The 16,482-nt window shown below is 40.9% G+C and overlaps 1 protein-coding gene across 1 annotated transcript in view; it reads left to right on the top strand.

Annotated features, from left to right (window-relative positions):
- The window catches only part of ALDH1L2 (aldehyde dehydrogenase 1 family member L2), a 52,850-nt gene continuing 36,368 nt past the window's right edge, over positions 1-16,482 (top strand). The window contains exons 1-3 of the mRNA XM_019728462.2: positions 1-194; positions 11,519-11,663; positions 15,257-15,491. Coding sequence (XP_019584021.2) covers positions 147-194; positions 11,519-11,663; positions 15,257-15,491 — 428 coding nt within the window. The 5' untranslated portion in view covers positions 1-146. The remainder of the gene's footprint in view (positions 195-11,518; positions 11,664-15,256; positions 15,492-16,482) is intronic.

Genomic DNA, 16,482 nt, shown 5'->3' with positions numbered 1-16,482 from the left:
GGACGAGGTAGTGGGCCTGGGCTTGTCTTATCGCACGGCCGCGAGCGCGGCCGCCCCGGGCTTCGAGATTGCAGGCCGCGCCCCGGCTGAGCTGCACGCTTACCTCCGGTGCTACCGCGCCGCCCGCGCCAGCGCTCCCATCCACGATGCTGCGGCGAGGCTGCCAGGCGCTCCGGCGCTTCTCCACCGGCCGGGTGAGTCCCGCAATGGCCAGCGTCCCGGCTCTCCCCCGGGGCTGGAGGGCAGGGCGGCGGGGCTGGGGATGGGCAGCGATGTTTATACAGCTAAAAGCCAAGACAACATTTTAAAAATTGGGAGACTGCCGAGAAGGGTCCGGGGAGGGTCCTGGATGGGGCTTGTTAAGAGAGCCATTGTCTTCTTCGGGGAAACGGGCCAAAGATGCGGCTTTTGAACATCTAAGGTCTGGCAGGGACTGACAGGGTGGGAACGGTCACTTGGCAAGGGGGACAGAAGTCGGCTTCCTTTCCTCTTTCGTTTCAATCGTGAGATCCCTGGGTGCCAGCCGGAGCCAAGGTACAGGACCAAGACCGTCTCCTGGAGGAGAGTAGCATCAAGTCAGTCGGGTCACCCTCAGCAGCCTGAGAGGTGTGAGCGCTTCCAACTGGCATGCAGGGCCCATTCACAGAGTGGCACTCAGAGCTGGTGGCTGCAAACTCATTATTCCTGAACCGCAGGCGGCAAGATTTCTAGGATTTACCAGGCGCTGCAGAAGCAGCCACTCTGGAAGAATTTGGAAACTGTTGGGCAAGAATGAGTCTTGGCCCAGCCCTGTGCCTTGAAATTGCATCAGCTCATCCAGAAATGGAACGAGAGTGGACACGTTGCATGTGACGCTGCCTTCAGCACTTTAGGGGCCTCAGGAGGGTTGCCTCCCTGTATCTAAGCAGTTTAGGGAAGAAAAAAAACCCATCCCATGCACATTATTTCTTTCTAGGAAGTGCATGTTTGCTATGTTATAAAAGAATTTTCTTTTGATTCGTTTTCTCTGACAGAGCCATAAAGGCATGTGTAAAAAACTTGGAGGCAAGGAGATGTCTTGAGTAGCACCAAGAACTGGCCAAACTAACCTAAATAGAAAAACTTTTGTCCCCCCAGACAACCCCAAACAATGAGAATCCACTTTACTATGTGCAGTCAGTTCTGGTTATTTTGAGATTATTCGCCTTTTTAAAAATGAGGAAAAAGAGACCTGATCTAGAAAAACCTTTTGCTTGCTCTCCTAAGCAGAGCAGTGGACTACGCCTCGGCTTTCTCCCACCACGTGGCACATGGGAATTTGGGTTGTATGGCACAGAGAGCAAGAGGCCTGTGCCGTCCTCGTTTATTGGCCTCTTCTGTCAACACCTGTCGTTGAATTGTCTTTTTTTGGAGAGCAGAGGAAGAGTCTTGAAGAATGAAAAGATTACAATAGTGGGGTTTACATAAGATTTCAATAGTAAAAGGTGGACATCCCAGGTGGCAAATGGCATAAACCAAAACTCCTATGTGGGGAGGCTTCAGGCATGGTGAGGGGTCAGGGGCCTGAGTCTGACTATACCCAGGAATGCATGTGGAAGAGCAATGATATGTGGCTGGGAAGAAGGCAGGTGAACTGCTGAGGACAGGGACCACGTCTTCTTTGTAACCTGAGTGTAGGGGTTCCAAAGAAAAATGCCTTAAAAAATGTCTTAAAAAGACTAAACAGGTAAAACAAATGGGGGGTTTGGGCTGGATTTGGAGTGAAAGACCATGTCCAGAGTAAAGGGGGCACCCACTGCTCAGCTCTAGCTGACTGTTGCTATATGGGAACGTGGACCAGGGTTGACAAACCTCCTGATTTTTAAAGAGTAGTAAGACATTCAGCCTGCTAATGTGAATCCTCCTAATTATTTTACAAATGCTCTGTGGGCCGAAAACAAACACAAAACAGAAAAGGACTTGCCTGATTTGCAAACTCTAATAAGCAAAACATGCTTGTTGAACAAATCTTGCACAGTGTCAGGTGTGGTTTGGGATCCCATGTGCTGAATGCTCCATTAAGTGTTAGGCATCTTGCTCTCCCAGAAAAAGTTACTTTGTTTTATTCTTTTGTAGAAAGATCCTTCATGTAAAACTGCTTACTTGCACACTTCCTCATGTGGATACCTGTGGCCTTATTTTACACCTTGCTCAACAGGTTCTATTAGGGGAGCATCTCCTTCACAAAAGGGCTTCAGATCAGGGCAGATTCTCAGCACGATGCCTTTAAGTTCTCTACAGATGAACCTCCCATGTAGTAACCATCAGTTTGTTCTCTGTATCTATGAGTCTGTTTCTGTTTTGTTTCTTCATTTTGTTCTTTTGATTCCACATATAAGTGACATCATATGGTATTTGTCTTATTTCTCTCAGTCTGACTTATTTCAATTAGCATAATACCCTGTAGGTCCATCTATGTTGTTGCAAATGGTAACATTTCTTTCTTTTTTATGGCAGACTAATATCCCATTGTATATATGTAGCACAATTTCTTTATTCATTCATCTATTGATGGGCACTGTGGTTGCTTCCATATCTTGGCTATTGTAAATAGCACTGTAGTGAACATACAGGTACATAACTCTTCTCGAATTAGTGTTTTGGATTTTGTTGGATAAATACCCAAGAGTGGAATTGCTAGGTCATAAGGTAGTTCTATTTTTAATTTTTTGAGGAAACTCCATAGTACTGTTTTCCATAGTGGCTGCACCAATTTACAATCCCACCAACAGCGCACAAGGGTTCCCTTTTCTCCACATCCTTGCCAACACTTGCTGTTTATTGATTTATTAATAATGGACATTCTGACAGATGTGAGGTGATATCTCAAAGTGGTTTTTATTTGCATTTCTTTGATGATTAGTGACATTGAGCATCTTTTCATATGTCTATTGGCCATCTGTATGTCCTCTTTGGAGAAATGTTTATTCTGGTTCTCAGCCCAACTGTTAATTGGGTTGTTTGGGTTTTTTTGGTGTTGAGGTATATGAGTTTTTAAAAATAAAGTTTGGATATTAATCCCTTATCAGATGTATCATTGACAAATATCTTCTCCCATTCAGTAGAATGTCTTTTCGTTTTGTTGATGGTTTCCTTTGCTGTGTAAAACCTTTTTAATTTGATATAGTCCCATCTGTGTGTGTTTTTCCTTTGTTTCCCTTACCCCAGGAGATATGTCAGTGAAAATATTACTAAGAATAATGTCTGAGAGTTTACTGCCTATGTTTTCTTCTATGGATTTTTATGGTTTTTCTAGGTTTTCTTCTAGGATTTTTATGGTTTCAGGTCTTACATTTAAGTCTTTAATCCATTTTGAGTTTATTTTTGTATATGGAGTAAGAAGGGGGTCCAGTTTCATTTTTTGCATGTATCTGTTTAGTTTCCCCAACACCATTTATTGAATAGACTGTCTTTACCCCAATGTATATTCTTGCTTCTTTTGTTATAGATTAAATGACCATATAGGCATGGACTCATTTCTGGGCTCTCTATTCTGTTCCATTGATCTGTTTTTATGCCAATACCATGCTGTTTTGATTACTATAGACTTGTATTGTTGTTTGATATCAGGTAGCATGGTATCTCCAGCTTTATTCTTCTTTCTCAAGATTGCTGTGGCTATTTGGGGCCTTTCATAGTTCCATATTGATTTTAGGATTATTTGGTCTAGTTCTGTGAAAAATGCCTTTGGTATTTTGATAGGGATTGCACTGAATCTATAGATTGCTTTGGGTAGTATGGACATTTTAACTATATTAGTTCTTCCTATCCATGAGCATGGTATATGCTTCCATTTATTTGTATCTTTTTTAATTCCTCTCTTCAATGCCTTGTAATTTTCTGAGTTCCTGTCTCTTACTTTCTTGGTTGAATATATTCCTAGGTGTTTTATTTTTTTAAATGCAATTGTTGATGGGATTGTTTTCTTAATTTCTCTTTCTGATCATTAGTTATCGGTGTATAAAAATACAACCAATTTCTGAATATTAATTTTGTAGCCTGCTACTTTACTAAATTCATTTATCAGTTCTAATCATTTTTTGGTGAAATCTTCAGGGTTCTCTCTATACAGCATCATGTCATCTGCAAATAATGACAGTTTTACTTCTTTCTTTCTAATTTAGATGCTTTTTATTTCTTTTTCTTGTCTGATTCCAGTGCTATGTTGAATAAAAGTGGTGAAATCGGGTATCCTTGTCTTGTTCCTGATCTTAAGGAGAATGTTTTTACCTTCTCCCCAATGAATATGATATTAGCTGTGGGTTTGTCATATATGGCCTTTATTATGTTAAGATATGTTACCTCTATTCCCACTTTGCTGAGCGTTTTTATCATAAATAGATGCTGAATTTTGTCAAATGCTCTTTCTGCATCTATTGATATGATCATATGATTTTTATTTTTCATTTTGTTTATGTGGTGTATCACATTATTTGATTTGTGGATGTTCAACCACACTTGCATACCAGGAATAAATCCCACTTGATCATGGTATAGCTTTTTAATGTATCGCTGAATTCAGTTTGCTAAAATTTTGTTGAGGATTTTTGCATCTGTGTTCATCAGGGATATTGGCCTGTAGTTTTCTTTTTTTTGTAATATTTTTGTCAGTTTTTGGAATTAGGATAATTGTGACCTTATAGAATGAGGTTGGGAGCCTCCCTTGCCCTTGAATTTTTTGGAATAGTTTGAGAAGAATAGGTGTTAATTCTTTTCTGAATGTTTGGTAAAATTCACCTGTAAAGCCATCTGGACCAGGATTTTTGTTTGTTAGAAGCTTATTGATTACTGATTTGATTTCATAAATAGTAACCAGTCAGTTGAGATTTTCTGTTTCTTCTTGATTCAGGCTTGGAAGATTGTATGCTTCTAGGAATTTATTCATTTCTTCCAGGTTATCCAATTTGTTGGCATATAATTGCATGTAGTATTTTCTTTTTTTTTTCTTTTTTGTATTTCTGTGGTGTCTGTTGTCACTTCTTCTCTTTCATTTCTGATTTTATTTATTTGGGTCCTCTCTCTTGAATCTGGTTAACAGTTTATCAATTATGTTTATTATTTCAAAGAACCAGCTCTTGGTTTCATTAATCTTTTGCATATTTTTTAGTCTCTATTTTGTTTATTTCTACTCTGATCTTTATTATTTCCTTCCTTCTTTGGGCTTTGAGCTTTGTTTTCTGTTTTTCCCCCCCAGTTCCCTTAGGTATAAAGTTAGATCATTTGTTAGAGACTTTTTTGTTTCTTGAGGTAAGCCTGTATTGTTATGTGTTTCCATCTTAGGACTGCTTTCGCTGGGTCCCATAGATTTTGCGTCATTGTGTTTTTTGTGTTTTCATTTCCAGTTGTCCTTTGATTTCTTCCTTGATCTCATTATTAACCTATCCATTGTTTAGTAGCATGTTATTTAGCCTCCATGTGTTTTTTTCAGGGTTTTTTTTTTTTTTTTTTTTTTTGGTCTAGTTTCATAGCACTGTGGTCAGAGAAGATGCTTGATATGATTTCAATCTTAAATTTGTTGAGACTTGTTTTGTGAGCTAACATGTGGTCTATCTTGGGAAATGTTCCATGTGCACTTGGAATGTATATGCTGCTGCTTTGGGGTGAAATGCTTTAAAAATATCAATTAAATTTATCTAGTCTAATGTGTCATTTAAGGCCATTATTTCCTTGTTGATTTTCTGTCTGGAAAATCTATCCATTGCTGTCAATAAGGTGTTAAAGTCTCCTACTATAACTGTATTACTGTTGCTCTCTCCCTTTATTTTGGTCAATATTTGTTTTATATATTTAGGTGTTCTTATGGTGGGTGCATAAATGTTTACAAGGCTTATATCCTCTCATTGGATTGATCTCTTTATCATTATGAAATGTCCTTCTTTACCTCTATTGTACCCTTTGTTTTAAAGTCTATTTTGTCTGATATACCTATTGCTACCCCAACTTTTCTTTTTGTTTCCATTTGAATGAAATAATTTTTTTCCACCCCTTTACTTTCAGTCCATGTGTGTCTTTAGATCTGAAGTGGTTCTCTTCTAGACAGCATATGTGTGGGTCTTGTTTTCTTATCCACTCAGTCTTTTGATTGGAACATTTGATCCATTTATATTTAAAGTGATCATTGATAGGTACATAGTTATTGCCATTTTATTTTTTTGTTATTGGTATTTTATTATTCATATTTATGTTCTTCCCCCCCTACCCCCTTCTTCTTAAAGAAGTCCCTTGAGCATTTCTTGTAATACTGGTTTGGTGGTGATGAACTCCTTTAGGCTTTTCATCACCATTGCCTGGGAAGCTCTTTATTCTTTATCTCTTCTTCAGTTCTAAATGATAGCCTTGCTGAGTAGAGCAGTCTTGGTTGTAGGTTCTTAACTTTTCATCACTTTGAATGTTTCATGCCAATCCCTTTGGGCCTGCAAAGTTTCTGTTGAGAAAATCAGCTGACAGTCTTATGAAAACTTCTTTGTAGGTAACTAGCATATCTGCCTTCTCTTGCTGCTTTTAAGATTGTCCCTTTGTCTTTAACCTTTGGCATTTTAATTATGATGTGTCTTGGTGTGGGCCTGTTTCAGTTCATCTTTTTTGGGACTCTGAACTTCCTAGACTTGTATGTCTGCTTTCTTTGCCAGGTTAAGGAAGTTTTCAGTCATTATTTCTTCAAATAGATTCTCAACCCCTTGCTCTCTTGTTTCTCTTTAGGGTACCCCTATTATGCAAATATTTACACTTGATGTTGTCCCAGAGGTCCCTTAAACTATCCTCATTTTTTTATTTTTTCTGTTCCAATCAGGTGTTTTCTGCTACCTTATCTTCCAATTGAGTGTTTTCTGCTACTCTGGTTCATCTAATCTGCTATTGATTCCTTCTAATGTAGTCTTCATTTCAGTTACTGTATTCTTCATTTCTGACTGGATCTTTTTATGGTTTCTATGTCTTTCTTTATGTTTACTATCTCTTTGTTGAAGTTCTCACTAAGTTCCTTGAGCATCCTTATAACCAGTGTTGTGAATTCTGTATCTGGTAGATTGCTTGCCTCCATTTTGTTTGGTTCTTTTTCTGGAGTTTTAGCTGGTTCTTTAATTGGGGCATATTTCTTTGTCTCTTCATTTTGGCTACCTCTCTGTGTTTGTTTTTATTAATATGTATTAAGCAGATCTGCTACGTCTCCCAGTCTTGGCAGGGTGGCCTTATGTAATAGGTGTCCTGTAGGGCCCAGTGGCACAGTCTCCCTGATCACCTGAGCTGGATGCTCCAAGAATGTCCCTTGTGTAGGTTGTGTGTTCCCTCCTGTTGTAGTTGAGCCTTGATTGCTGTTGGCATGTCAGTGGGTAGGATTGACCCTCAGGTTGACTGGCTGTGAGGATTGGCCGTGCCCACAATCTATTAGCTGCTATGTGGGGGCTGACCCTTCAGAGGGGGATTCGTCCCAGCAGGTTTTATGCTTGTTGAGATCACCCTTTGGGTATGCCACTTGTGGGGCTAATCGAGTAGTGCTTTGGTGTGGCCTGAGCCCAGCTTCTGGGTGTGTAGTTTCTGGTACCTCTTGGGAGGGGCTCCCATGCAGGCCAATTTCAGCTTTGCTATGACCAGCCTGGAGCTACCTGGTTGGAGCTACAAAGGTATATGCAGTTGCTTGCTGCCTGTGTTGGACCTGGAGGCATGTGGGGGTGGCCTTGTTGTGGATCAAAGCCAGCTGCCACCAGTATCAGGACTGGGGCAGTTTAGCAAAAGGCCCAGGACCCCCCAGACCTGTTGCAACCTGCCAGCTGCCCATAAGGCATGGCCACTAAAAGAATGTCCTTAGTTGTGCGGGCTGGGCTGGTTGACCCAGTTTTGACAGTGCCCCTGGTGATACTGCCCCATTTAGGTGGGGCAGGGGTCCCAGGGAGCCATTGGGTGTGGCTGGTGGTTTTCACAAAGTTAATGCAGTTTTAGTTCTTGCACCAGTGCTGAGCCTCTGACCTCTCCCTATAAAGCCTTGAGCACACCAGGGCCTGCCACCACTTGCCTCGGGCCTGCAGATCCCTGAGAGCCCCCAAGAAAAGCTGCAACATGAGCTGGGCTGACCACTCCCCACCAAAAGTTTCCCAGGCCATTGTGGGGCATTGCTGCTGTAGAGGCCTCCTGCAGCTTGCAGGCTGGGGCTGGCTGCCCAGGAGCTGAGAGTGCCCCTGGTGATGCCACAATAGCTTGGTAGAGTGGGGACCTAGGGCATCACCAAGGTGATGCATGCGTGTATTTTAACAGACAACTGAGGTCTCAAATTTGGCCCTTTGGGGGAAGGTTCAACGTAGAAAACGTGGCACCCTCCTGTAGGCTACACATGAGGTGGGCTCCACACAGGGATAATGGTGGGCCTGGCCCTCTAGCCCTAGTCTTGAAGTCACACAACTTAGTCTTTCCCTGTATGTCTCTGAAGCCTCTGGAGTTGCAGGCCTTCCACCGCAGCTCAGGGTGAGTGCTTGCAAGCAAGTGGGTCTGTGCACAGGCCCTTTAAGAGAACATCTGGGTTTCCAGCCGCATTCTGCCTCATTGGAAGAGATGGATGGAATCCTCAGTGATTTTCACTATCAGATGTTATGGGAACTTCTCTTCCTGGCACAGGACCCTTGGGCTGGGAAGCCCCGTATAGGGCTGAAACCCTCACTCTTCAGGGAGGCCCTTCACCCCCGAGGTGTCCCTCCTGGTGCTCAGCCACTACCTGTGGGTTTGAGGGCAGCTTGTTTTGCATCTCTACCCTTCCTATCAGTCTCAGTGTGGCCTCTCTTATCTCCTCTCTTATAGGGTTTCTGTTCAGCTAGTCTTCAGATGATTCTTGAGGTTGACTATTCCATAATTTAGTTGTAATTTTCATGTGATCCTGGGAGGCGGCAGACATAGCATTTACCTGTTCCACCATCTTGGACCTTCCTCAGGAATCCACATTTTGAACAACTGATTCTACCAACACAGGCAGTCAGTCCTCAGATTATACTTGGAGAAATAATGCTGATGTAAAATATCCACGTCCAGATTTTGGGAATTATGCTAACTCATTATAAACACACTTGAAATCATAAAATCTAAAAATTTCTCAGTGATAGAAACTCACCTTGGTAGCTTCAGCTTTAGCATGGAGCTTAGAAAGTATTTCAATGAATGTAGTATTTCCAAACATACGGACACAGTTTCGCTCTTCGGGAATTGTTGAATCTGGAATTGAACTCCCAATAACCAGATGGCAGCTGAGCAGCACCTTGCATTTGGGTCAGTTCAGCCTCTTGGCCCTTGTGTGTTTTAAAAGTAGTACTTTAGATATCTTAAAATATATGGCATTGGTAATGGTATGAAGTAAAGCCAAATTGTGTAAGATAGCCAACAGGTCAGTTCTACTTCAAACGACAGCATTAATTATAGGTTTTGAAGACAGACTGTTTAAAGATCGTTTTGATTTTTTGATAAGAGGAAATGAAATAGTCATACGTTTGTACAGGCAAATTGTGCTGTTGTTACAGTTAATTTGCTTGCTTGCGAGTATCTGTTAGACGCTGAAGCTCTAGGCCCTTTTGGGATAGAAACTTCCGCTGTCCCTGGAAAAGGATTTTTAGAATAAATCTTAACTATTTAACTACGAGCTCAATTACAGGGAAGGTGTCAACCCATATGTTTTTAAGGTCATGCCTAAAAAGGGATGCCATCTATGTCCTTAATAAAGTGGGAGATAAGGGAAAATTAGGCTTCTTCATAATCAGATTTTCATAGTGAAGCTTTACTAACTTAGAATCCCATTTAGTTTGAGGGGGGAAGTTCTACATCAGAAGCCTGTGGAGCCATAGTCAAACATGGAGGAACGAAAGGTGGAAAGAGTTCTGAGGAAGCTGGTGGGGTTGGCCTGTTGCTAAAACAGGAAGTGCTTAGGAAGTTGTGACTCTCCATTACTGTCTCTGCACCCACAATCCTGCTTTTAGCCAGCTTCCCCTCATGCCTTTTCATCACGGCCTTAACAACCATCCTGTTATATTACCTTAAGCTCTGTAAAAAGGCTCCATTTGGAGAGTATTTGCAAAAGGCATAATTGCATAAAGACAAGTCCTTAAAAACTTGAACCCATTTAGTGCCACTCTTACTATACAGTGTTTATATTTCTTGATAATCACTGTATTTTTGTGTATGAGTGTTAATCTTGTAAAAAGAAAATGAAAGAGGTGTGGTGGTGGCTCGTTTTAATTCTTTTATTCTTAAGTGCATATGTGGGCTTTGGAGTCAGACCTGGATTCAAATCTCAACTCTCCCCCTTTCTGCCAGTTTAACTTTGGGGATATACTTGACATTTCTAAGCCTTGGTTTCTTCATTCATAAAATGGTGCAAAATGGGGGATAACAGGATATTTGTGTCAATCAAATTAAGTGAAATGATGGGGAGGCCTCAATTCCTTATCTGAAATGTGTGAGACCAAATGTGTTTTGGGGTTCAGAATTATTCACACTTATAAAGTTAATATGGTACATAGATAGTTCATTACATACAATTCACAGTAGGGTCTGGGACAGTATCTATAACCAAACACATTGATTTTTCAGCAGCAAAACATATGAACATTCATATAGTCTTTATAAATATTATAGAAAGACTACAAATAGCATTATATCAGTTCAGGCCAGATTTAAAGCCAAATGAGTTTGTGCAAACTTATAAGAAACCTATAAGGACTATGAGAAAAAGTCTGTTAGATCAATCCAGGTTTTGAGGCCAAATGGCTTTGGGCCGCTTACCAAGGATTTTGGAATTTTGGGCTATATGAAAAAACATAGAACAGTGTCGAGTATGCAGCAAAATCTTTAAAACATTATTAAAGTTTTTACTTAATCAGTAAAAGCTTTGTACTTGGTGTCAGACACTGCACTAAGCCTATTGCATATTAAGTCATCTACTTCAATCAAAATTGTGTGTTTGGTGACATTATTATACCCATTTTACAGATGAGAAAAAAGGCAAACAGAAGTTAGTTACTTGCTTACGGCCACTCAACTAAGGGTCTGCTTTTCACCCCTATGATATACTGGATGTTAGCTTTTAGCCTCTTTTGGAGGAAAGAGATGAGTCCAGTTCTTATTTCTATATTGCAGGGGCATAAAAGCATTGTTATATAAAAGTAGCTCTTGCTCAGAGTTAAACTGCTTTTAACTGTGAAACTTGCACTAATTGATTTGTTAACATCTGACCTCATTTCATCAAGGAGTTGAAATGGCTTGTAAAAATATATGCAATCCCAATGATTATAACGAATAATCAAGGGAATTAGAGCAAAAGGAAAAGGAGGAATACCTAGGAGTGAAATCTTTTCACTACTCTCTCTATATATAATATAGTGCGGTTTCAGTGTATCTCAATAAAAATTTTAGTTTTGAGTCTTTTGTAGTCCTCACGTCATCTTGTATGATTGAAAACAAGAATGTTTATTATCCATATGTCTTCTATCTATGCTAACATGACATCTGTCATCATTGAATTGTTTCACAGGTTTATTTCAAAAACAAGCTGAAGTTGGCCCTTATTGGTCAGAGCCTCTTTGGACAGGAAGTCTACAGCCACCTCTGCAAAGAGGGCCATCGAGTCGTGGGGGTGTTCACCGTTCCAGACAAGGATGGAAAAGCCGACCCACTGGGTGAGTGTATCTTGGAATGGCTGGGTCAGGGACTCTGCACTGGACTTTCAGCTATTCAGTCTCATGCCCAGCTCAGAACCCTCCTCCTTCATTAGCATTTCTGTACTTCCACTTCTTTGCCACAGGTCCTGAAGACCCAGACTGCATGCCTCCCCTCTGGGATCTGCCATGTTCACTCTACCTATCGAAAAACTTCGTAGACCAAGTCTATTTCCATGGTGGATAGACTAAACAATTCTCTCCTCTCTGAGGGCCCCAAAGCCAAAGGTGCGGGCCCCTGTTTTGTTAAGTGTTTTTCTACTTATTTCCATGTAATTACCAGAGGGATTTCCAGGAATGAGTTTTTCCTGAATTAAGCTTTTGATTTTCCAAAGGTGCTATGGGACATCCAAAATAATGTCTGATGCAGAGGTGCCAATAGGACTGGAGGGGAGACCACAGCCAATAATAGAAATGGATATGGGGTCATAAAGAACGCAATTGTCTCAGAACAAATTATAACTGTGACTGCTTGGCGATTAAGGCAGGTAAAGGAGATAGCCATCCTCTGAGCAAACCTGCAGTGTGATTCAGATTTGCACACGACAGTTACATCGAGAAAGGGTGCATGACACAGAGATAGAAACAGTTAGAAATAGTACAGGTCAGGAATAGAACTAGTGTCATTTGGCTTATAAGCTGGATCTTTATAAATCACTGGTACGATGTAGCACATTGGTTGGAAAACAATATAATAACCCTAAAATTTTACTTTTTTTCTTGGAAGCAGCAGCTCTGGGGTTTATCCTAATTCTTGCTAATGCTTTAAAAAATACGATGTTTTAATATTTTTCAAGAATCAAGCTAAAAAAAAGTTGGGCCAAGAGCACATATGCACGTGAATGTAATCACTTGATTTAGAAATTATCTTTGTTTCAGAAAAAGGTTATCTCAACCTGGGGAATTCTGAGGGCATCTGCCTCAGGAGTTCTTATACCTGGCTCCAAAGGTGGAAGGGAATAGATTTCTGTTGCTAGGACTACCTGTCTCCTCATTATCTATTTCCACCAGGTTTGTGTGAACGGTGTTTTTTAAGACTTATATTTGGAATATCAGATTGGCTGTTTAACCAGGGGGACTTCAAATAATATTACCTTAAATTAAAATAGAAATCTGTTTCTCAAGTCTGGGTTGGCCACCAGAGCAGTTGTAGCAGTTATATGTTTATCACAGGGTAGGCTCTTTCTACTTGTTGTTTTATCATTATCAACACAGGGCTTCCATCTTGTGGTCCAAGGTGGCTTCTTCATAATCCAGAAATTGCACATATTACAGCTACTTGTATAGCACTGGCTAGAATTTAGTTACAGGCCAAATCAATTTGTAGTAAAGGCTGAGAAATATAGATTTTATTCAGCATGGCTATATATTCAGCTAAATTAGAGGAATCCACTGATAAAGGATGAAGGCAGACCACTAGCAGTTTCTACCATGTATATGACCTTCAGAAGAATTGCAAGCATGTGACTCTTACACCTTCTTTCAGAGTCAGAACTCTGGGAAATGAACTTTTCCCTCATCCCTGGTCCCAGGGTCAGGACCCCTTTTCCATTGTTCATGGCTATTTGTGCTCCAGGTAGAATGTAGAAAAGAAAAAGTATCAACTTATAATGTAAACTGAGAGGCAGGACAGGGTATGGTAAACAGCATATATTCTGTAATCATGAAATTAATTCTGACTGCCGCTTACTAGCTGTATGACCTTGGGCAAGTTACCTAAACTCACTGCGTTTTCATGGTACCCATCGCACATGGGTTAAATGAGATACTATATGTTAAGTCCTCGGCGCTGTGCCTGGTCGTTAAAAAAAAAAGATCAATAATGACAATAACTAACTATTCTTGTCAGAATAGTCAACTAGAGCAGCCAAAAATAGCCCTAAGGTGGCCAAAAATCAATATGGGAGAACAACACTTGGATGCCTTAAGCCTGTATTGTGTGGGAGACCCTGCTTGCTGCGCCATTTGTCATGCGAGGTGACCTGCTGGGTCTCTGGTCCCGCTCCCCACACAAGAACACAGAACATGGTGAGGCCAAAAAGGAACACCTACGGAGCCATAGATAGGGGAGTCATACCACTATATTCTTGCTGGCGGCTGCATTCACACGACCTGCAACCTGCCGTCCACTTCTTTGCCTGCCAACCAACCTACCGGCCAACCAACCCAGCCACGGCAGTTATATCAGTAGCTAATTGCCTGACTGGTTACAGCTGATGGTCAATTAGCCACAGCTGACGGCCATCTACTACCCGAGCCAGTACCTTTCCATGTGAGGCCGAGAGCCTGGAAACTGTTCTCTGGGACTCTGTCCCCACAGTCTGTTTCAGTGGAGTAGATTTTTTAAATGAAGCCTTCTAAGTCTCTTCCACCCCATTTTTCTTTCCCAGTCTAACTTTTCACAATTTTGTCCCATTTTCACCACTTTTTTTTAAACACCATTTATTATCCATTTTCCTATCATCTGACATTTGAGTTGTTTACACTTTTTGGAATGTGTTATGAACAATTACATTCTGTGAACATTGTCATACGGGTCTCTCAAATTCTTCCAAATGGGTTATCAAGGTGATTATCACCTTGATGACTGGAGTCCTTCAGGACTCATTAAGCTTCAGAATTTAGGCTTCGCAGTGGAGGCATCATCCCATCTGGAATCAATGAATGTTGATCAGGTGGGGAGAAAGGTTAAGAGAACAAAAAATTGCGGGTGAAAAGCCTTGGTTTAGGCTTCTGGGTGTTGCCTGAAATGTGCTTACTTTGTGTTGATGGAATAAATGATACTTTATTATGGAAAAAATAAAATCTGCACTTTGGAGGGCCATTCCATTTCACACAGAAGGAGGATGGAGTCATTCCTTTGGGAAAGAACAGTTTCCTCAGCAAAGAGCCTCAGATCTGCTCCAGTATGGCAGAACTCTTATGGGGAGCATACATTCTCCATCACTGACCTCTCTTCTCCATGAACTTATCTAACTGGTGAATTTGGAAGAAACTGGACAGGCCCAGATCAATTATTTTCTCCTTTTATCTTTTGGGATCTGCCTGTTCGGTGGGGAGAATGTGTTCTGATTTATGGTTTTCCTTGTGATAAAAGGGACTTCCCCCCCAGGAAACAGGAGTGGGAAGGGACTCGAGGTTTTTCCATTTGTGCTAGAGGCTGAATATGTCTAATTTGGGTGGTGCTGTATTGGCACTTGGCTCCAAATCTAAAACACAAACAAGCAAATGTTCTTTAAATGGCTGTATCAGTAATAAAAGTACAAATTTTGATCTATAAAAGAAAAAGCTTCAGTTAAAATCTCAAAATGTTATCTAGCCACAAACTTTTGTGTTCAAATATATTACACCTTATATGCATAGATAAAAATCACATTAGCAAAATGAATGGGTTATGGTACAATTGTAACAGGACAAATCCTGGCCAGAATGTAAAGTGTTCTTCACCAGGTTTTATTTTTGAAGCTGTGAAATTACGATGTGTAAATCCATAGCAATATGAAATTATGGCTTACATTATTTTTGATGAAAATAATCTTCTCTTTCATGCTCAGCTTTGGCTGCAGAGAAAGATGGGACCCCTGTGTTCAAGTTCCCTAGATGGAGACTCAAGGGCAAGACCATAAAGGAGGTTGCAGAGGCCTACAGATCTGTGGGTGCCGAGCTAAACGTGCTGCCTTTCTGCACACAGTTCATCCCCATGGATGTAATTGACAGCCCAAAGCATGGTTCCATCATTTATCACCCATCCATCCTTCCCAGGCACAGAGGAGCCTCTGCTATCAACTGGTGAGACTTTTTTTTTTTTTTAATAACAGAAAGGATAGGCCTATTTCTATTGCCCGTAATCTTTCTGTTTTTTTACCTAGGTGATCAAGGAACTAAGTATTCTTGAATAATTGTGGGGTCCTGTGTGATTGCTACTATTGCGAAAACTCCCCTGAGAGCGAGAAATGCTGCATAAGCCAGAGCAGCATTTTCCAAGCATAGTCTATGGAGTACTGGCTCTATTGGTTGCAACTAGGTATTGAGCAAACAAAGGTTCTATGGTCAGACAAGCTTGGATTATGCTGGATTTCTTTATCGCAGGACTTCTTAGAGTTTTTTTTGTTTGTTTGTTTGTTTTTAATTGGGGAATGTTGGGGAACAGTGTGCTTTTCTAGGGCCCCTCAGCTCCAAGTCGTTGTTTTCAATCTAGTTGTGGAGGGCGCAGCTCACTGACCCATGTGGGAATCAAACTGGCAACCCTGTTGTTCAGAGCTCTAACCAACTGAGCCATCTGGCCGCCCCTTAGAGCTTTTAATACGTGCTTTAACATGAGGAGCATAACCTCCAAGACAGAGTTTGAGTACACAGTGTTCCCAAGCCTATTTCACATAGAACTTCTTTTGCATAGAACATCTCAAGTACATTTCAGGAAATGCTGAATTACCTGAAATTATGTTCTTCATTGTCTGTCTTCCTCCACTGAACTTTAAGGTTCTTGAGGGAACACAAGATGACTAAGGTCTAACAATTGCCTTGCTGTATTTCCCAGTACCAGAAAAATGCCTGGTACACTGTAGGTACCCAATTCCATAGGCACACGATGCTGTGGGTTGAGGTGGGCCTTTTTCACCTTCTCTCCTTTACCTGCACCTCTCCCAGATATCTCTCAGTGTCAAATTATTGAAGAGGTGGAATATCTACACTTAGTTTAAATGTGATGAAAAACTTTTCAGTGTAAAGTCTGATTATATAAACGATTTTTTTTTTTGCTCTTTAAATAGTACTGTAGTTA

The sequence above is a fragment of the Rhinolophus sinicus genome, linkage group LG02 (genome assembly GCF_036562045.2).
Source record: "Rhinolophus sinicus isolate RSC01 linkage group LG02, ASM3656204v1, whole genome shotgun sequence".
Classification (NCBI taxonomy): Eukaryota; Metazoa; Chordata; class Mammalia; order Chiroptera; family Rhinolophidae; genus Rhinolophus; species Rhinolophus sinicus.
The sequence above is the reverse complement of the archived record's forward strand: the minus strand, read 5'-3'. Positions and strand labels throughout refer to the sequence as shown.